This window comes from Podarcis raffonei, chromosome 9, assembly GCF_027172205.1.
Source record: "Podarcis raffonei isolate rPodRaf1 chromosome 9, rPodRaf1.pri, whole genome shotgun sequence".
Taxonomy (NCBI): Eukaryota; Metazoa; Chordata; class Lepidosauria; order Squamata; family Lacertidae; genus Podarcis; species Podarcis raffonei.
The window spans coordinates 58,001,682-58,023,329 of record NC_070610.1 but is presented as its reverse complement, the minus strand read 5'-3'; the positions used below and the strand labels follow the sequence as shown (position 1 = coordinate 58,023,329).

General features: G+C 42.3%; 3 protein-coding genes across 8 annotated transcripts in view; 2 read left to right on the top strand and 1 right to left on the bottom strand.

Moving 5' to 3' along the window:
- The window catches only part of ARHGEF38 (Rho guanine nucleotide exchange factor 38), a 56,332-nt gene extending 50,775 nt beyond the window's left edge, over positions 1 to 5,557 (top strand). Inside the window, exons 12-14 of one of the 2 annotated variants that reach the window (XM_053403918.1) lie at positions 73 to 271; positions 1,600 to 1,874; positions 3,656 to 5,557. In XM_053403918.1, the coding sequence (XP_053259893.1) occupies positions 73 to 271; positions 1,600 to 1,874; positions 3,656 to 3,841 (660 nt within the window). In that variant the 3' untranslated portion in view covers positions 3,842 to 5,557. The remainder of the gene's footprint in view (positions 1 to 72; positions 272 to 1,599; positions 1,875 to 3,655) is intronic. The other variant, XM_053403919.1, reaches the window with a different exon arrangement.
- Positions 5,558 to 7,325: 1,768 nt separating this feature from the next.
- INTS12 (integrator complex subunit 12) lies at positions 7,326 to 20,803 on the bottom strand. 2 transcript variants are annotated; one of them, XM_053403914.1, is made up of 7 exons: positions 20,712 to 20,803; positions 17,849 to 18,006; positions 16,649 to 16,801; positions 15,307 to 15,497; positions 11,823 to 11,982; positions 10,108 to 10,260; positions 7,326 to 8,141 (listed from the first exon to the last, which is right to left on the bottom strand). In XM_053403914.1, the coding sequence occupies exons 2-7, from the start codon at positions 17,996 to 17,998 to the stop codon at positions 7,563 to 7,565; spliced, it is 1,386 nt and encodes a 461-aa protein (XP_053259889.1). In that variant the 5' UTR covers positions 17,999 to 18,006; positions 20,712 to 20,803; the 3' UTR covers positions 7,326 to 7,562. The 2 variants fall into 2 exon arrangements, with proteins under 2 accessions (XP_053259889.1, XP_053259890.1); XM_053403915.1 differs by having other exon boundaries at positions 15,307 to 15,494.
- A 133-nt stretch (positions 20,804 to 20,936) lies between these two features.
- GSTCD (glutathione S-transferase C-terminal domain containing) overlaps positions 20,937 to 21,648 on the top strand; it is a 57,559-nt gene continuing 56,847 nt past the window's right edge. For 2 of the 4 annotated variants that reach the window (XM_053403912.1, XM_053403909.1), the window contains exon 1: positions 20,937 to 21,039. Coding sequence is in view for 1 of the 4 variants with exons in the window: in XM_053403913.1 (XP_053259888.1) it covers positions 20,958 to 21,043 (86 nt within the window). In the remaining 3 variants the exon portion in view is untranslated. Of the gene's footprint in view, positions 21,044 to 21,648 lie in introns of all 4 variants that reach the window. The other 2 variants (XM_053403911.1, XM_053403913.1) reach the window with 2 other exon arrangements.

Genomic DNA, 21,648 nt, shown 5'->3' with positions numbered 1-21,648 from the left:
TACCCTGAATATGCTTTCCTATGGCATTGCAATTGAAAGTATGTCTCAAGCTGGGTTTTGTTTTGTTTCCAGCCTGACTTTCCACGGCAGACTGAAAGCCACAGGTCTGTGATACTCTCCACATACAACTCAGACTTGCTGTACCAAGCCAAGCGCAAATGCAACGCCACTCAGGAGTTTGATATTGATCTCTACGAAGGAGAATTGGTGGCTGTCGTGGAACGAAAGGATCCTTTCGGAAGTACTGGCAGATGGCTTGTCGACACTGGAAGTAAGTCCTCAGGCACATTCCTCACAATATTGGATGTCCTTTGGCTGTGATGGTTATTAAATGTGGACGCAACAGCCCCTGTGATCTCAGCTTCCACGTTATGCCACAGTGACTTCTCGCAGAGGTTGTGAGTAGTAGTATAGCCTGCCCTGTGAACAGGTCATGGCTCACATCACAAGTACCTAACCTAGCATGAGTAAGGATTTGGCACTGCTGATGCAAAACAAAGCAACTTTCAGCATGATGGAGTTTACAAAAACACATAAGCTGTTCTTAATTTATATTCTATCCTGCTTGTACTGAGTTTCTGAATTGCAGAATTCTGGTCTTTAACTTGCAGTATATATTTTAAGGAAGTTTTTATATATATACAGTGGTACCTCTGGTTGCGAACGGGATCCGTTCTGGAGGCCCGTTTGCAACATGAGCAGAATGCAACCCGCATCTGCACACGCAGGTCGTAATTCACCACTTCTGCACATGTGCATGATGTCATTTTGTACGTCTGCGCGAGTGGCAAAACCCGGAAGTAACCCTTTCTGGTACTTCCGGGTCACCACGGGACACAACCTGAAAAGTTGTATCATGAAGCAAACGTAACATGAGGTATGACTGTGTGTGTGTGTATCTTCATGTTTTAAATAAAATCTTTACAACATCCTAAAAATATCCCAGACTGAAGTCAAATACAAAAGAAAAAAGAAAATTAAAATGCACATTTTATAGTAGCACAGATAACATAACTAAATAAGTTATCTAAGATATCCTCTTAAACATCAAGCTAAAACAACTGACGTATTGGGCGCCATAACAACTATTAGCAGATCCAAAATACAAAAATACAACAGACACAACCAGCATCACCCACCAAGTAGGCAAACATGTATTTATAGGTAGCAGCTATTCCCACCTTGGCAGCTACGGTATCTCTCCTACTTACATGGAAAAAGGCGTCACCCACAATATTTCCTCCTTCACTTCCAAAGGCTAAAGCAACAAAAAAGGAGGTGTCACTCTTGCCCTCTTCATGACCCCAAAGGGCCAAACCCCTGTTTTGTTACCCCTTCTGTGTCACCCAACCCAGAGTGGCCTGCCACACCACAGCAACACTAGTTGTAAGACTAGGGACTGCCCAGCCTCACTGGGGGGATTATGGACCAGACTAGGTACAATGAGAGAACATGGTGGGTAACAGAAACCAAGTGGCCTCCCCGCTGCTTCCATACTCCTTATTGGTGGCAAGAATTTACTTTTTTATGAAGGGCAGAAGGACTGGGGAGCAGGGAAGCACATCCTAATTTCTTTACATTTTCCTCCTCCCTCCCTAGTTTCGAAAGGATACGTTTACTCCTCCTTCCTGAAGCCCTACAATCCAGCGAAGGCACAAAAGGAGGCTTCAGATGCCAGTTTCTGCGACGGCGACTTTGATAACATCAGCCTTTTTGTCTCCATGAGGCAAGTGGATGACGGCAACACAAAACCTGCAGGGCAGCACAAGAGAAGCGGAAGCAGCTCTTCCTACAATAGCCTGTGTGAAAAGGCAACTATTAATGGGACAGAGGTGGATTGCTTCTACGGAGTGGACGACCAAGATGTAAGCATCGTGAGTTCACCTTCATTCCCCTCCTCCTTGTAGCTGCTTGCTCACCTGTTCTCCCCAGGTGTGTGAGCAGTAAGGAGAAGACACACAAATGAGTAGCGGCAAGGAGGTGGGCCCACTCAGAGAATCTTCAGAAGGGGTGTGGCTTGGTGGAAGAGCATCCATCTCATATGCAGAAGGTCTGAGGTTCAGTCACTGGCATTGCCAGGTCAGACTGGAGGAAGCCCCATCTAAAACCAGAGAGAGCAGCTGCCAGTCAGTGTGAATAATGCTAAGCTAGACAATGTAAGTCAGTTTGTCCTACTTTGCCCAAAGACCTGTCCAAAGGTCATAGTATTATAGCATCATAGATTCCAACCACCTGCAATGCAGGAATGTCAACTAAAGCATCCATGACCATTGGCCACCCAACCTCTGCTTAAAAGCCTGCAAAGAAGGAAAGTCCACAACCTCCTGAGGGAGACCATTCCACTGTCGAACAGCTCTTACTGTCAGAAAGTTTTTTTCCTGTTGTCCCTTGCTGTGGTGAGAGGAAGAGCATGTCAAAGGAAGCTTTAGATTTGAAGAAGACTATGTCAAACTTAGAGGGATGCGGGTGGCACTGTGGGTTAAACCACAGAGCCTAGGGCTTGCTGATCAGAAGGTCGGCGGTTCGAATCCCTGTGACAGGGTGAGCTCCCATTGCTCGGTCCCAGCTCCTGCCAACCTTGCAGTTCGAAAGCACAAAGTGCAAGTAGATAAATAGGTACTGCTCTGGCGGGAAGGTAAACGGCGTTTCTGTGCGCTGCTCTGGTTCGCCAGAAGCGGCTTAGTCATGCTGGCCACATGACCCGGAAGCTGTACGCCGGCTCCCTCGGCCAATAAAGCGAGATGAGCGTCGCAACCCCAGAGTCAGCCACAACTGGACCTAATGGTCAGGGGTCCCTTTACCTTTACTTATGTCAAACTTAGCAGCAGCCCATAGGAAATATTCTAAAGTTGTGAAGTGGCGCTTCTGGAAACTGTGAGGCCCTGTCATGCTGCCCAGTGTCTGAACTAGGAACTCTGAGGCTGCCCACCTGGATTCGAGAATCATGGGACTGAGGATCATCTAGTCCAACCCACTGCACTGCAGGAATATACAGCTGTCCCATATGGGGGATCAAACCTGCAGCTTTGGCACCAGGCTCTAGCCAACTGAGCTACCCCGCTGATAGCATAGCCCAGGTGCCACCCTGGTCTCCTTTGGGAGGACAGACAGGCTAGAAATGTAATCAGCAAATAAGAAAAATAAGAAGTTCCCTCTTGCCTGCATCAAGGTTAGCCAGTGGGGTGCCCTCCAGATGTTGGCCATTCTGCCTGGGGTTGATGGGACAGCCAATATTTGTAATTGGGCAACATCTGGATGACATCACATTGGCTGCCCCTGGTTTGCAAACTTGCTTGTGTTTATAGAAGGAGTGCTGCATATCATCATAGCACGTAAGAGTTGCTTATATCCCAGGTTTGTGACAGGAGACATTACCAGCCGTACCTGTGACCTTCTGCATGACTAGCAGATGCTCTCCCACTGACCTGCCACCTTTTCCATTGGTGGTGTATACATACCATACATTTAAAGCACATGGCTTTCCTCAAAGGATCCTGAGAACTGCAGTCCAACCCTCACAGCACCCCTAATAAATGACAGTCCCTGAGAATCTTTGGGGGGAGCTATGTGCTTTTAATGTGTGTATGTAGCCATCGTATGCTGAAAGAGCAGCTAGGACAGAAAAGACATTTTCTCTTTTGTTTCTCCCTCTCAGACATTTTATGCGGTTCATGCATTTCAAGCAAGGAGCCACCAGGAGCTCAGCCTTCAGGAGTACCAGCGAGTTCGGATCCTTCGTTTTTCCGACCTGAGCGGCAACAAGGAATGGTGGCTAGCGGAAGCGAAAGGACAAAAGGGATACGTGCCAGCAAATTACCTTGGGAAGATGACTTACGCGTAAACATTGGAAACACTTACGACACCTCATTCTCTGAAACGTCAGAGGCAAAAGTCTTCCGTTTTGCTCTGGTCTTCTCAAAAGTTCGTTGGTAAATCAAGAGCTGAAGAACTTATGAAGGAGGTATTTAAAACAAAGAAAAAACTGTTGTCCTGAATTGCTTGCATCCTTTCACTTTGCCACACTGCTTTTGTTGGAATCTCCCCTGCTGTATGGAGAGCCAGTGTGGCATCGTGGTTAGAATGTCTGACTAGGACCTGGAGAGACCAGGGTTCAAATTCCCCAGTCGGCCATGAAGCTCATTGAGTGTCCTTGGGCCAGTCTCTGCCTTTCAGCCAAATCTACCTCGAAGGGTTGTTGCGCATCCGGGCTGTGTCAGGTGTGCATGCAGGAGCCAGGCCCTGTGACCGATAGGACTTTGCAGGACTGGGGCCTTCCTAAGTTTGTTCTGAAGAGGCAAGGCATGGCCTCACACCGTGGGACTTACCTTTGAGTAGACATTCCTAGGATTTTCTGTACAGCTGGAAATCTAAACACACTTAATGGCGGGAGTAAGCGCCATTGAATGTAGACTTGCTTCTAAGTAAATGTGCTCAGGATTGGGCTATAAATATATCCCTAGTGCCCTATTTAATGTGCCTGCAACAGGGCAGAGGATAAGTATCCCAGACATTTATTGCATGGCACCAATTTGATTGCCTTGTGATAAGAAGGAATACATTGGGCCCCTAAAAGAGTTTTAGATTTGGGCTTTTTAAAAAAAATTTATTTTACTAAGTCTATCTGTTGTCTCTTAACACACAGAAGGCTGTCCCGGGGAAAGCCTATCATGCATTTAAGCATTTGCAGTTTCTGTAATAAACAGAATGCTCACACCAATGTTTTTGCAGTGACAGTGAAATTCAGCAGACTAGAAAACAAACATGGCTTTGTAAATAATGCTACCTGTCTTTCAGATTGAGAAATGGGGGTGGAATGAAGTATCTGCTTGATGCTGTCCCGCTTTTCTGAATCTTAATGGGGATTATGAAGCTTAAAAGCCCTATGTGGTTGAGTTGAGTACCCTTATCTGTTGCACTGTCTTTTGTTTATATACCAAATGGTTCGTAATGAAGAAAGCATTCCTTTGCTGAAAGGCTCCCCGCACCGTTTATGGCATGCTTTACATTTCAAAATGGGATGAAGCAGTTTTCCCTTCCTCCAGCAGTAGCTGAACGGTGTGCAAAGGGCTGAACTCACACACTGATGAAGCTTTGGAGGCCAAGAAGAAACAGTTGGGCTGATAATTTGATATTGTTTTTATTGTATTTATTTGCGGGGTTTTTTGAGACCCTGAAAGGGTATAATGTTATCTGTGACAAAGAGCTATTTTCAGGATTTCATTTCTGAGGTGTTGAAATATGATATTTAAAGTCTCTAGTTTCCAGGCACTTGTCCTGTTAAAAATGTTTAGCTCAAGCCAGAAATAAAGATCCACAAGTCATTGAATGTGCCTTTACCTACTGGGTGTCAGATTAAGGAGGAATGAAGGACAGTTGTTTCAGCTAGATTTGTTAAAGATGCATAAGGAATTCTATTCCAACTCAGTTTCATTCAAGTAGAATCGTAAGGAATTGGTTGCCAACCACGGACAATGGAGTCTAGAATGTGTTTATGCTTCAAGTATTCACTCTTATGATGGGCTTGCATGAAACATATCATATAGTATACCTAGTTGAACGTATTAAAAGCAGATGGATTCAGCAAATAACTCCAGCTGATTCAGCGTGTAGAATCTTTGGGGATTGCTGTGCTATAAGCCAGGGGTCAGCAAGGTTTACCTTTCCTGGGCCGGTTCACTGCCGTGGAGCCCCCTCCGTGGGCCAGATTGTGGGTGTGGGATTTCCGTCGTCTGCGCAGACACAATTTCTGGCGCCGCAGAAACGAGTCCCCGCACCGCGCTGGTTTAGCGCAGCGTGCGGGAACTTGCTGAGTGGGCAACTCGGTTCGGGGGCCGCTTGTGGCCCATGGGCCTTAGGTTGCCCACCCCTGCTAAGCAGTAGTATAGAAATACAAATGTTGTTACACATTGTTTCATCACCACAGCAAATTGCATATGGAAAAACAAAGTTTGCCTTTCTATGTAATTTGAATGCAGAGGAGCTGTCTGAGTCTGGATCTGGCAACCCTAATAGCATCAACAGCCTAAATAACTGGGATCATGGTAGGAACACAACTGGTCAATCTGAACTGTGGTCATGTCTGAAGTGTAACTGTATTTTAGTTTATTCTGGAGGATCAAGTATCAAATTAACTGAACAATTGGGAGCCTCATTCATCTGAATAGGAGCAAAGCTAAAGCAAAAAAATAAAAAAAAAATCCTGCAGTTGAAAGGTGCTTGTGCAGCAATTGCTCTTGGAATGAATTGTGTGAAGCATTATTCATTTCAATCAGAGCTGATTGCCATCAAAATATTGTTATGGATATTCACGTCTGTCTTTGGTAAACCAATGTCTGCATATACACCTTCTTATTCTGATGGCACACAAAGAATCTAGGCCAAACACTATCTGTACTTCTTCCTTTCACGAATGTTTATATTACCATCTTTTTGTGATCTCAATTATAATCCTAAAGAATGCCTTTGCATTCAAAAGTGTTCATCAAAACACAAATGGAAAGCTTAGCTCCTTCTACAGCAAATATTATTGGGACAAAGCCTGTAAGACTAGAGATTTATTACTGTGAATTTAAACTACAGCAATGTCCGTGACTCAGAGTAATACGGTATTTGCTTTTAATAAAATGTATTTTTACAAATATTTGTTGTCTAAATGCTTGCTGTGTTGTGATTATCTTAGGTGATCATTTTGCTGCAAATCATGGATCTTGACATGTGTCATAAAACAAAAACCAGGTTCCAATACTTTATGAAAGCAGTCATTCGTATGCATTTTTATTGCTGCTATTAAAGGACAGGACCTTTAAAAAACAAAGTACACCTCTTTTCATTCTTGCGCTTGCTCCTCTTACACAGCTGTTGACTTGCACTTGTCAAGCATCCTATTCCATTTTCTCTACAAATCTGAAAAACTTTTTATTTTCCTTATCTTCAAACAAAGTTATTTAGTAGGCGATGATACCTGCCTGCCCGCCCAATGGTTACTTGATGCTCTCTCAATCGCAACCCCCTTGTACTCTATAGGATGCCTCCACACTTCAGAGGAGGTAAAGGATGCTCACAGGAGGGGGCTGTATGGGTGATGAGGGAAGGCAAGTCCTAATGTGAAAGCCACATCATTGGGTGTGAGTGTAGCCCACCATTTAAGTAAATCTCAATCAGTACATAACTGCCCATGCAATTTGAGATGTTCACAAAAATGGAAGGCTTGTTGTTGCATGGTGAAAATCACCAAAAATGTGTGTAAAGCTGGCATTAAGACACCTCCTCCCCTCCTATATGAACTCATCTTTGAGGAATTATAGAGAAAAGTGCTAAGTCACATGTATTTCAAACAATATTTTTATTGAAATATTTTAAAGAAATAGTTCATACCCTTAGGCTTCAGGTCTAAAGCAGGTTCAGAATATGGCATTACCTGAAAATCCAATTCTGCTTCGACTTGAAAGCACAACTGCCGCCACCAAATAAAGACATCTGATTATAGCTTTTATTATAGGACTTTATTACTCTCTTGTTCAACTGATCCCAGAGACATGTTTGCACTTCATCAGATACTTCTATTATTTCTTTAGCTTCTTTTGAGCAGCTTTCTTCTTTACCATCTGTAACCTTTTCATAGCATTGAGCTGTGATTCTTGAGAAGTAGGACCCTTCAGAGAAGGGGACTGATTGCCAGATTCTGCATTTGCTTTGCTGGTGCTGCTCCCACTGCTGCCTGCTGTTCCACCACTTCCGTTTCCACCAGCAGCCTGGCTGATACTTGGAGCTGAACTGCTTGGACTTGGGAGCCCTATTTTGCTTACATTGTCACTGCTAACTGAACGACAAAGACCTGTTTTTCCCAACGTGAGAGGGGGCAGGGGCTTAAACGGAACAGGGGTTGTGCCACTGTTAGGCGTTGCTATTTTTGAGCCTAGCCCTGCTTTGGCTGTCGCCAACCCTGACAAACCCACAGGTTTTTGATTATTTGAGGCAGTAGCTGGCTTGCTGCTAGTACTCTGGGTTGTGGATCCCAACTTGGCTGTTGATGGACCTGCGGAGGACGTTTTTGCTGCAAAAGCTGCCCATCCTGTAAGGCCACTGGTTGACGAGGAGGAAACATTGGCACTGTTGGAGTTACCAGAAATAGCTGCCGAAGTCTAAAAGACCAATACAAACTCCACATTAGTTAAAGCTGATCCCTGCAGAACACAGACCAGCATGAATAATAATATTTTTCACATTCTTGGTATTAGAAAATAAATCAACAGGAAGTAGTGCAATATCTAAAAAAATTTTTAAAAAATTGTCCAGTAGCACCTTAGAGACCAACTACAGTGGTACCTCAGGTTACATACGCTTCAGGTTACAGACTCTGCTAACCCAGAAATAGTGCTTCAGGTTAAGAACTTTGCTTCAGGATGAGAACAGAAATTGTGCTCCGGTGGCGCGGCGGCAGCAGGAGGCCCCATTAGCTAAAGTGGTGCTTCAGGTTAAGAACAGTTTCAGGTTAAGTACAGACCTCTGGAACGAATTAAGTACTTAACCCGAGGTACCACTGTTAGTTTGTTCTTGGTATAAGCTTTCGTGTTCATGAACACTTCTTCAGATACACTGAAACAGATGAATCTAGGAAGCAATGTATTAGTGTATAGTGATAAAAAAAAACCAGAGGGCACAAAGTGGCAGGTATATCTTAATTCTCCAGGTTAAGACAAGACCAACATTGTTACCTAAGAATTAAATAAGCACAATGATCCTTCACTCCGATGTAAAAATGACAAAACAATCTGCAGCACCTAAAACTTCAGCACTTGGGAATTAAAAAGATAAACAGCAGAATCCATGGTTATTCTTCTATTACCTGAAATTGCTGTTATCAGGACAAAAAATGTGAATTCCCAGATAAAGACTTCATCTGTTTTGCATGTTTTGAAAAAGGGAATTGCTTCCATTTAGCCTTAATAGACAGTAAAGTTGGCTGCCTGCAATGCCTTGCAAATATTTGCCCAGGCTTTTGACAAGTTGTTTAGAAGACAATCACCAGGAAAAACCTACTAAAGAACTCATCTACGCTTCAGCTCAACATAGATCACACTTGCACAAACTTTGGGCACAATTGGCTAGGAATTCTGCTGCACAGTTTCCCATGGAAATGAATGGATGCTGTATAAGAACATGGCAATGTTGAACTTCTTGATTTTTGTTTCTAAAGATCATTTCTTAAAACTCCCAACACATTGATTCGGAAATGGGTCAATAATTACACGTGTTATTAGAGAACTCTTTGAAAATTAAATCTTTCCCCCCCCTGCCTCCAGGTCTGAATTGATTTGTAATGTTGACTATGATACACTACAATATTAGATTGGCTTAAAAAGTCCTCTTTTCCATTTGTTCAAAAATCCTACATACTAATTTCAGCTTAAACAGAACAGGGATTCTGTAAGGTTTCAGTTACTGGTGGGCAAGCCCAGCGATGCCCTTAAGCTTTGGAAAAAATGAAGCTGTGCAGCCTTGGAGCTTGTCAGCTTAAGCCTTGGAAAGCTTCCTAATCCAGAAAGCCAATAGCAGAAGCCAAGGCTTTTATTACAGTCTCTACGAGCTATCCCCCTGGCTTGTTTTCATCACTTCTTCAGCTGATAGTGAGATAAGACTAGTTTTAGTTTTAATTATTATTTCAACTGTTCAAAATTGAATTTTAATTATTTTATTATATATCAGTCTGAAGTGGAAAAGTGATTTATAAATTCCAGTATAAATCAATTAGGCCCTTCCAACCTATCTGCATTCCCCACAAGTGGGATGAAAAGAACAGCCAAAATTATTCTTTCATCTTATCTAAGCCTAGGAAGAAATGCAGATTACCCCTTCAGTCTACCAAATCAAACACAAAATGATTCTTATAAATTAGAAAGGATGAATTCAGTATTTTATTGAGGGCTGCTATCCAAATGGAAGAGATATTTTATCACCCATTCAGAATTATGGACAAACTAGTAGTGTAAAATAAAAGTGCTTCAGTTTTGGATTCTAATGAGGTTTGTGTGATATTGGGGGGGGGGAGAGACCTGTGCTAAACACAATAAAATAACTTATTTTTTCCACAAAACAAATGTACTGTACCTTGACTTCTGTCCTCTTAAAAGCTAGGAAAGTTGACGTTGTCTCCATCTTTAGTTTAATTTCTGGTTTCTTTATCAGCGGGTCTTTCACAGCTGGAGCCACTGAAACTACAGCAGGGGCTGGCTTCTGAGAAGGCTTCTGCGTTTTCTGAGCCTGTATAAATTACACATGTTATCATTCTTTATATGGAATTAAAAACAAAATGAAATGCCTTAGCAATGTCAATGGAAATATTCGTCACTGGACATGAGAAAGCATGAGGCACAGTTGGAACAAAAATGAGTGTGGAATTTTAAGCTGCATGGAAATAAAAGGTTTGAGAATGGGCACATAAATCAAGAACTCAAATTTGGGAAAAGAGCAGCAAGAATGGCAAGGAAAACGGAAAAAGTACAAGTGGGTAAGGTGGAAGCATTTAGTCAAAGGAAACAGAACTGGAAAACTAGTATGGGGTGGATTCTAATAATAGGTCTGGTTTTGCTCTTTTGGCATCAATCATAAAAGTCAAACAAGTCATAAGAAAGACAGGGTTATATGAATTTATTCCTAATTGCAGAATAGCAAATGCAATGAGCAGTGCAATTCCCATTCAAATGTCAGCACCCCATCCCAACATATTAAAGGATGAGGTCCTTCAAATAGTACATTTGTTGGCTGGTGCAATCTAGGAAGAAATAAGTCAACATTTAAATTTTTTAACATTACAAAGGTTGCTTGTTTTTTAAACAGACTAGTTAATATTGCTGTTTTATCAGTCAATGGCCCAGTTCAGATTATAGTTTCCTGGTTTGTCAACCTAATGCTAAGCTGCTTCAGATGTAACTGGCAACTCTGTCCTAATGCAAGCCAGGACCTTTGCACTAAAGTTAGTATGTGATGGAAGGGAGAAAATGGGCAAGGGAATGAGTTCTTAGCTCCAAAGCTCATTCATGGCTTCATAAACAGCAATTAATGAAGCCTCAAACAATTGCCGAAGTGGACATGAGCATCTAAGTTAAGTATTATATGATTTCAAAAGTAAGATACAGGAGTTTATCTGTAATTCGAGTGATTCTTTCATGGTTGTTGTTTTTTTTAAATTAAAGTTACGAGAAGCACATTTTTTTCTAACACTGAAATGTTCCTTCTATTAACCAACTTTTAAAATTGCAGGAATTGTATATTCTTCCCATATCTTCAGTTAACATGCAAAATGGTATGTCCCCAGAGAGAAGCAATGAAACAGAAGCCTTTCATCTTCTATGAAAGATAAAGATTCTACGGGAGCTAAAGATGGTTAATGTAGCCCAATATTTGTTACTTTCTCTTACTTAAAAGATAATTTGCAGAGAGCAATCCATTCAGGACATAAGTGCACAGAGTAGGGGGTTATTGATTCATTTAGCTGATTCCTTCTCCCGTGCTCCAATGACCTTGCCTGACTTTTACATTTTTTGTAATCCAAATACCTAGCTTTGGCATGGGAAATATTAAGATATAAAAATCAATACAGCAGCAGCTAAAAATACACCAGCAGACTTCAAAAAGCATATATAACTATTTATTAAGGCATTTCTTACTTGACAATAAATCAATATAGGGGGGAAATGTATTCCATCAACCCTCCTCCCTTCTAATTCCCCTTTTTATATTTAGTCAAGAAATTCCTTACTTAAAGAACCCAATTAGTGGCTCAGTGCATGCTATCAATTATTCTAAGGGGGGAAACTTCTTACCATTTTTTTCATTTGTCTGGTACATCGAGCACAATACCACACTAGGCGAGGATCATTCACTTCTTTGTCTGTCACTTGAGGTTTATGGCAATCTTGATGGTAGAGATTATGACATTCCTGGCACTCTACTAATGGATTTCCTGAAGTAACCGTCATTTGTCTGCAAAGCACAAAATGTATGGCCCAAGAGTCATAGAATTGTATAGCTGGAAGGGACCCTGAGGTTCATCTAGTCCATGGGTAGCCAAACTAAGGCCTGGGGGCCGGATCTGGCCCAATCGCCTTCTCAATCCGGCCCGCGGACAGTCCAGGAGTCTGCGTGTTTTTACATGAGTAGATTGTGTCCTTTTATTTAAAATGCATCTCTGGGTTATTTGAGGGGCATAGGAATTCATTCATTTTTTCCCTTCAAAATATAGTCCGCCCCCCCCCAAGGTCTGAGGGACAGTGGATCGGCCCCCTGCTAAAAAAGTTTGCTCCCTTACTCAAAACATTTTGCTTGCTCTGTGTGCCTAGATACACTAATAATGAATTGCTGCCCACAAAGCCACTAGGAAGAAAATGATTCTCTTTACTTTTCACCTTCCCCAAAAAATCAAGTGTAAAAAGCTGTATAGTATGAAAAGCACTAGATATACTTGGTTTATTACCAATGGGTACCTCTCTCATTTAAGATGGTTTCATACAAATTGCCCATAAAATACTAGGATAGATTGAGTCTTCTATAAAAGTCCTCAGGATGTCTGCAAATTTCATCAAATTCTGCCAAAAAATAAGGAAGTTACAAAGGGTTCCTTAAAAAAAAAATTTTTTTGAAGATACCCTTCACAAAAATCTCCAGATCTATGTGGCAGACTTTATCCATTCTAGATGTGATATTATGCTACCAAATCATTTATATAAAAAGTATAGCTATTTTGATTTCCTCATAATAAAAAAAAGGAGGGGAGAGAAATATTTTCTTTCCCCAAAGCAGGTTTGGCCTTGACCCCAGAGTCATATCAAGCAGTCATTGAAGTATCTGGACCAAGGTCAGCTGTTTCCAGAGCGGCAAAGTAGGGTCAAAACTGAACTACTACTATCATGACTAATTCTTATTTTATTACTCTTGTATTCAGTGCCAACTCCTACTATCTGAGTTATGTAAATCTAATTGGGAAGAAAACTGTCCAAACCGTCACCACAAGTTATACAGTTTGAAGACTGGATCCAGTCCATTTAGATAATGGAAGACATTAGAGCAAGGAGAGCCCAGTTACAACAAAAAACTGATTTAGTTGTGGAAGAAGAGCCAAATCTTAGAATAATGACAGATTAAAAAAGGAGACCTCCAAGAAGAAACAGTGAGGGACAACGATGTGAGCAAGACTGTGCAACAGACTCCATCTTGCACAACAGTACTTCCCCTTCCTCTTCCTCCCCTTGTTGCCTCCTGCATGCCCCCAAATCTGCTCCTGGGTCCCCCCCCCAACCCGCTGGAGCAGATTTTGGGGACATACAGGGACCTACAATGTGACAAAGAGGAAAAGAAGTCCCTCTCTGTGAGTGGAAGTCTGCCCGCTGCTACATGTCACCCAGGACGTTTGCACAGGATGAAAAGGGGGAAAGAAGGCATACAGAATTGAAAGGCATTATCCTAATGTATTGTTATGCAAAATGGGATAATTCTAGCAGCAGCTTTGATCAGAGTAGTCAAGGTGCTATGTTTTTAACAGTTAAAACATTACTACTATGTCAGGGGAGGGGGTTCTTCTCTTGGAAAAATATATAAATGACAATTTGGAGACTATACGTTAAGGGAAATATGGCTTGGAGTCAGCCAAACACAATTTCCCAAACCATTACTACTTTTAGATGACAAATCAGGTTACTTCTAAGCTGCTCTGGCACATATCCCCATGGTACAGGTACATAGGTAACCATGGAAACTCTATTTGCAGGTGGATGTGGTAAGAGAAATACACTATTCCTTTATTTAACAGGAAAATGAAGACAGAAGATAATATTCAGATGGCTTCAGAAACAGTTTTTTTTAAAAGGTGGGCTAATTTGAAAACAAATAAGAAAAATCTTGTGCCAATTCGGGAGTATGTGCAGTGTGATTCTAAGCAGGCTGAGCTTACTTCCTAGGAAACGTGCTAAGGATTTACAGCCTTGACTGCTAAATAGAGCAGCTACAGTTTCTTAAAAAAACAAAAAAACCCTGGATCACAAAATTTTAAGATCTTCCAACTATATGACACATGCCTTCATATTTTAAATCTATAAAATAATAACTGTGGCGAGATTTTTAAAATTCCATGCCAAATGAAACATAAAAACTTTGTGTGACAAAAATTGTCAAAACCAAATTTCATTTGAAGCTGGTTTGAAATGGAAACAGTTGAAAGAGTTTGATGCCTTAAATAAAATACAGTATCATTAATATATATGGTATGATACAGAAGAGTTCTTGAAAAGGTATATAGGTTTCTCCCTAATAAATCCTCTATTTTGACAGGATTGAAGTGTCACTTGCAAATCACACAGAACATTTTGCTTTTGAATATTTAGTTACACTTGGAAACCAGACAGTGGCTTAACAATATTTGTTAAGCGGAACAGCTATTTAAGGTCTCCCTACAGACTACCATGGTTTTTATACTTATACTTATTCTACTACTGACAGTTCCATGCCTCTGGTTAGCATATATGCATACATAAAGTTAAATTCAACAATTGTCTAAGCCTAGGTTGCCACCCCCCCTCCAGTCGTATTTACTCAAGAGAAGTAACCTAGAATTCAATGAGATTACTTAGGGTGAACTTGAAGCGAGCAATTTGAAGACTGAACACAGACCTATTACTTTGCTTGGTGAAGTCAAAAGTCTTTAATATCTGAAAGATACCCGAGAACTGAGATTTTAAGATTTTCAAGTTGCAGAGATATGCAGTGCATTACACAAAGGCATCTTCTGCAAACCCAAAGCAACTATGATATTAGTAGCTGCAGTAGGGGACAGATTTTGACCCAAATATTTCTTTTTTTCCATTAACTTAATAAATCTGCAATATACTGCTGTGCAATGTGAACCTGTTTCTCATACCACATTAAAACAGCAGCAGGAACATTCAGTTAGAACTGAATACCCATATGCTTAAAAACAAAACCTATGCATGCCCACAAAATACCCTCACCAAGCACAAACACAACAACAACAAAGTGAATTAAGACTATATTCTTATACCTGCTTACCTGGGAGTAAATCCTTTTTTACTCAGTGATATTTACCTAAAAGTGAGCATGCACAAGCTTGGGCTGCTAGTCTTTTACAGACGTAATTTATTGTTTAAATTTTAGGTCTTTGATCTCATGAACCATGGGAAAATCCTATTAGAAATTACCACTTGGCTTATAAAGAAAAGTGACTATTTAAAATTGACAACAAAATGGTCAATTACACCCTATAAATCTGCTGCAATTGCCAAATTTTCCCATACTCACCGGCAAACAACACAAGCCAAACCCATCTCCATGGCAAAATCATCAGCACTAGTTTCTTCAAAACTTGAAAGGTCTGCCATGGCCAAATCCTTGCTAGTCTGTACTGTGATTGGGGATGAACGAGTCTCTGGCTTTTCTAGTCTTGGTTTCTTTGGCATGTCAACTCCCTCACTGCTTTCCAGCTTTATCTGCTGAATGATATATACACACAGTGATGGTGAAAACATGAAAGCTTCGAGCAAGTAAATAAGAAATCAGTTTATAATTGAAAGAAAGCATGTTCATTGCATAACACAAAATTTACAGAATGCATTACATTAATTAACATAACCTTCCCCCCCATATCTCCAAATTATGTAGAATGTGAGGTGCTCTGAAAATTACAGAAGTCCAGTAATACTGATAAACATATTTATCACCACTATGAAAGGAACCAAAGTGTACTGGCACGTTGAAATCAAAGTAGTTTGCTGCTGTTGCTTAAAGCATTTGGAAAAAGTGCCTCAGGCTTTTTCTTCCAGCAGATTCATAGTTTAGTATTACTCTGATCTTACTCCTTTACCAAGAATATGAAGCAGAATGGATCGTCTGAAGATCAGGTGTATTATTCATAACTTAATATTCTGGATTAAATGCCTTACCAAGTTTGTGGATCCCTTAAAATGAAATGAATTCTTACTTATGAATACTAAAGTGATTTTCCTGATTTATTAAGAGCACTTCATTCCTACAAGGACCCTCTATACCTGTTTGTCACCCTGGTATGCATGGCACACCAGTATTCTTACCTCATATTATAAATGGGGCAAGTTTGTTGTGGCTGAGAGGTAGTGGTTAATCTAAGGCTACCCAAGCAACTTCATGGCTGAACTAAGATGCTCCCAGGCCCATCATTCTTGCTCTTAATTTCCATGCTAGCACCAGCTAGATTTAATTACAGCCTTGCATTAAATAGAAGCCCTGCTGTCATGCAGTCAAAAACAGTGGTGGGTAAAGTGAAATTGCAAGTGAGGCAAAATAAACAAAGCCCAAGCAAAATTAACATGCTTGCTTGTCAGCCTGCAGCACTGGAAAGCTGCTAAGGAATTTGTAGACAAGGAAAAGGGCACCCTTTGAAAGCTAAACAATCTGCATAGAAGAGAAAGCACACAGCTCCTACTCTTGAAAGAAGTGAGCAATTAACTATGGAGAGGACACAGCTAGCAAAGCAGAACACATTCATATAAAAGGATTAATGCCACCCCCAAAGCAAGAAATAATAGAGTCAGTTTTTGCAAATACAAATATGTAACCCTTAAAATTCCTATCCAAATAATGCTTTACATGTAGCAGTAGAACTTACTTTATCAGCAGACCTCTTCTCCGCTTCTTTTTTCACCTTTTCGGCCACAATGGGCTTGCCATTATTGCTACCTGAAGGAAGGTTTGAGGAAGCCTTAGGCTCTTGCTTAACAGAAACTGGTTTTGTAATAGATACTTTGGGCTGATCTACCTCCTGTATAAAGCATAACGATAATGTTGTATTAATGGTAATATTAGATATAGTTGCTATGCTCAGATCAAAACAATTTTGTTTTCACTTTGAGAGGTGACAAAGCTTAAAATGTTACCCCAACCCCAAATACCATTTTCCCCTGCCAGCACAGCCAGCTGTCAAGTAGGATGGGAACTGCCATACATAATATCCAGGGGGCACAATGTTGGCTACCCCTGCCCTAAAGTGCCAAACAAAGCGGAGGAAATAGAGATTCTTTAATACAGATAGTATAGGCATTTTAAAAGAAGCAGGGGTTTTTTTTTTGTTCAGCCACCTACATGCCAATCCTACACAAAATGATTTAAGTAGAAGATGGCAGCAGCCTGTGTATGCTAAGGATCTGGGCCATTTTGACAGTAATGTCAGCACTTCTACTATGCAAGCCAGAACTTCTCTCTCCTCTGCTATCAGGTTTTATTTTTACATCCCAAGTCAACAATGAAATCAGCTACCAGGTCAATTTATCACTCGTGGTACTACAAAGGCTAAGCAGAACTTACCCACTGGCCAACCCTTTACTAGTGAAGGAACAAGTAACAATGCTGATGGCAGTAGCAACGCATCAGAACCATTAAAATGGCCTTCTGGAGCCCAGATGAAAGAAATCTGGTAGGTCTGTTATAACAGCAGTTCTTGTTCCTGTGCTTTAAAGAACCTGAAACATGACTCACAGCACCACCACCGCTCCTTACTTACTTGAGCCACATTCTGCTCACTGGCTACAAATTCTATTTTTCATTGATTTCTAATATTCAGAATAGGATTCTAAGTCCCAAGCAGTCTTAACAAGAAATAAGCCCGTTGAACCCAGTGGGGCTCACCTCTGAATATACATGTACTGGATCAGAATGCAAATGTACAGACAAATGAAAGTAAATACTGATTATTTTTTAAGTTCTTTTCAATTCTTATTGGCTTCCTCAAGTAATAGGAAAGAGGCTCCCATTTCAGAAGTTAAATATAGCACAAATATATCTAACACATTTCATTCATTCACTCCAGTACCTTCTGTGATGGGCGATAGTCAATCCCCCTAGACAAAGATTCATCCAGTAGTGCTTTTAGCTTTTCAGCTGAATCCTTGCTCTTTGAATGCAGAAAGCCCAGAGCTTTCAGGAATATGGGGTCTAGCTCCAAGTTCAGAGTAGCAGCCATGGCAATATCTTTAAATGAAAATAAATAATGAAAGAACAGAACTTTAAACAAATATATGCCCCCCTCCAAAAGTACAAGTTTCTTTAGAGGAAATCTGTCACCTTATTCTTAGCAAAAGAATAAGACAAACCCCAATTTTTAACATTAGTTTATAATTTTAAAAAGTGTCTTATACACGGAAAACTATGGTATATACCAACGTTTAAAACCCTGACCTTGGTCCAGGAACTCCAAGTAATGCCAAAAAGATGCCAAAAGATGAAATAATGACATCCTCTTGGATGGCTTCTAAAGTTTAGACAAATTCATGGAGGATAAGGCTACCAGCAGCTACCAAGCATAAGGCTACCTCCAGAATGAGAGGTACACCCTCCAGATGTTTTGGTACACCCTCCAGATGTTTTGGGATTACAACTCCCATCATCCCTGACCACTGGTCTTGTTAGCTAGGGATGATGGGAGTTGTTGCGCTTGCAAAGTAAAGGAAGGATTGAACTCTGGTTAATAAGAATACACACACAGACTTGAACCAGCAAGACTCTGGGAAGGGTGCGTATAATCGTGTCTCTCTGTGCTTGTCCGAATCCAGCAGCCCCTCGCTCAGGCCATTTTACAGTGGTGCCCCGCAAGACGGAAAACCCGCTAGACGAAAGGGTTTTCCGTTTTGGAGGTGCTTCGCAAAACGAATTTCCTATGGGCTTGCTTCGCAAGATGAAAATGTCTTGCGAGTTCCTGCGGGGGTTTTTTCCTCCCCCCCCCTTTTTCCCAAGCCGCTAAGCCGCTTATCAGCTGATCCGCTAAGCCGCTGATCCGCTAAGCCGCTTAACAGCTGACCCGCTAAGCCGCTAAGCCACTTATCAGCTGATCCGCTAAGCCACTTATCAGCTGATCCGCTAAGCCCGCTAAGCCGCTAATAGCGCTAATCCGCTAAGGGGCTTGCTTCGCAAGACGAAAAAACCGCAAGACGAAGAGACTCGCGGAACGGATTCTTTTCGTCTTGCGAGGCACCACTGTATTCACAAAAGAGCTTTTTACAGAGTGTTCGTAAGAACCAATCAGATTTCTTCTGAGCAATTCCACAAACCCACGTGGGGAGAAAGTTAAACTACTAAAACTAATTAAGCACAAATATTTCTGGGGTAAATAAGTTGAGAACTACAAAGAAGAGTATCTGGCAACCCCGGAGGTAATAAACAAGCAATACACATGATAAGGAGGATGGCCAGGAGGACAGTGACCATTATCACCTTAATGTGAGATCTGTTTCCTGGCCCTAAGATTAACATCCTAAGATTAATATACATTAGAGAGCTACTTCAAATAAGCTTGCCCACAATATTTATGGCCCAGGAAGCCTGCCTGGCAAAGCAACTGCTGAGCTGCTGTGTACGTGACATGTGAGGGGAGAGAAATGGGCAGTAGAGGCAAAAGGGCATCAAAAGGACATGAATGTAGAATCTTATGGGATTTAATCAGAAATTATCGTCAATATATCAAACCCAGTCAACACAATGTCTTCATCGTGGACAAGATGGCTTGATGTATATTTTATAATTCCTCATGGTAATCCCATCTGACCCCTACAGGAGTTGTAGTCCCCAAACATCTGGAAGTTTGCCTATGCCTGCATTATGCCTCTGAATGCCAGTTCCCAGAGAGCACAAAGGGAGAGGGAGCGCTGTTGCACCCAAGTACAGCTTGTGGGCTTCCCAATGGCGGCATTGGGCTGGTCACCGTAATAATAGGATACTGAACTAGATGGGCCTTTTGGTTTGACCCAACAAGACTCTTTTTGTGTTGTGCTTTTATGTGTTTGCAACCCATCAACATCAGGCGCACCTATCAAGGTGGCTGGTAGAAAATGGCCAAATGGGTGGGGGTATAAATAATAAAATTATGATGATGATACAAAGCTCTTCGCACTATGCATTGATTTGTGTTGTGATTATTATTTTCAAAGTAATTTTTATTAGGTTTCGCCAGTGCTTTTTTCTAGAGGGACGCAGGGGTACGCATACCCCTAAACATTTTGTGAATCTTTGTACTTTGGTCCATTTACTGTCCCCCTAAGCAATTTTTTAAAAGAAAAAAAGCACTGGGTTTTGCAATGTTATAATACAAACCTATCTTAATAGCACAAACCGACAAAAACCATAAATAACCAAACCAGAACTGGGGTGGAAAGCAGGAGCTGATGATTGAAATACTGTAATAGGCAGGAAGGGGAAGTGTATTTGCTTCGTTGTTGTTATGTATTTTGTTTTTCTGCTGCAAAACGCCCGTGCTCTTCGGATAAAGGGCGGTATATAAATTTAACCTTAACATTTTTTCCAACACACAATATAAAGAGCTGTAATGTCGCCTGAAAACGAAACAAGGCGGACCCAAATTCCGGGCAAGGAACGCCTCGATTCATTCTCTATACGAGCATCAACATCCGGGTTACAAACCACCGCTGTTTCGTTTCCTAAAATTTTATACACCGCTTGATTGTGAGGGGGGCGGGGAGGGGGAAGCCACAACACCTGAAAGCGGTTTAGCGGCCATAACATTAACGGGAGAGACGGGGATTTAATAAACTGTCAGATTAGGGGAGCGAGGTGTTTGAATGCGGCGGGGAAGAAGCGCTTTAACGGGAGAGGCGGGACTAGGTCCCTCTGCCGCTCCTCAGACAGATCAAGGCGCTTCCCGCCAGCGCCCCTGCTCTTTTTACCTCAGCTGCGTCTCCGCCCGGGAAACCCCGTAGACAAAACTCGCCCCTTCTTCCCCCGCCGAGCGCTCGTAGGGCCCGGGAGAACCACGCAGACGACGCCGACGCCCCCGTCGGGCCGGCGCAACCTCCTCCTCTTCCCCGACCTCCACCTCGCGAAGCTCCCGGCTTTTCTCCCCGGAGGTGCCGCCGGCCCTGCCGCGCTTGCTCCTTCGCGGAGGCAGGCACCGGAAGCGGCGGGCGGCAGCCATGACGGAAGGCAGGAAAAGGCGGAGCTTGCGACTTCAAGCCGGGAGGCGGCTGCCTTCTAATAAGGGAGCAGCTCCTGAGGGTAAGTGCCTGGCGGAGAGTCCCCAGGGGAGCAGGAGAGGGGCGACGGAGGAGGAGGACCGAAGAGGGAGCTGGGCGCCACCCCTTGGCTGAAATTCATGGGGGGCGATGGTGCTCCGGGCAATCCAGCCTCCTGAGCGCGTGCAGAGTGCAGAGTGCATCACCGTTTCACCCTCGGATCAGACCCAGTCAGGGCCGGTTCTGATTAGCTCAGGCATAGGCAAACTCGGCCCTCCAGATGTTTTGGGACTACAACTCCCATCATCCCTGACCACTATTCCTGTTAGCTGGGGATGATGGGAGTTGTAGTCCCAAAACATCTGGTGGGCCGAGTTTGCCTATGCCTGGACTAGGTTTTGTTTTAAAGAGGGGGGTGGGTAGGTGGAGGGTTGTGATCTAGTCCTCCCTCCCCACCCGATTCCCAGAAATCTGTAGCTGCTTAGTGCCAGCGACCCATTGCTGCCTCCACAGTCTCCTCTTGCTGCTGGAGGTGAGGTGGTGATCCAAAGGATTTGGACACAGTGGGCTCCACTTAAGGTAAAGGTAAAGGTACCCCTGCCCATACGGGCCAGTCTTGACAGACTCTGGGGTTGTGCGCCCATCTCACTTA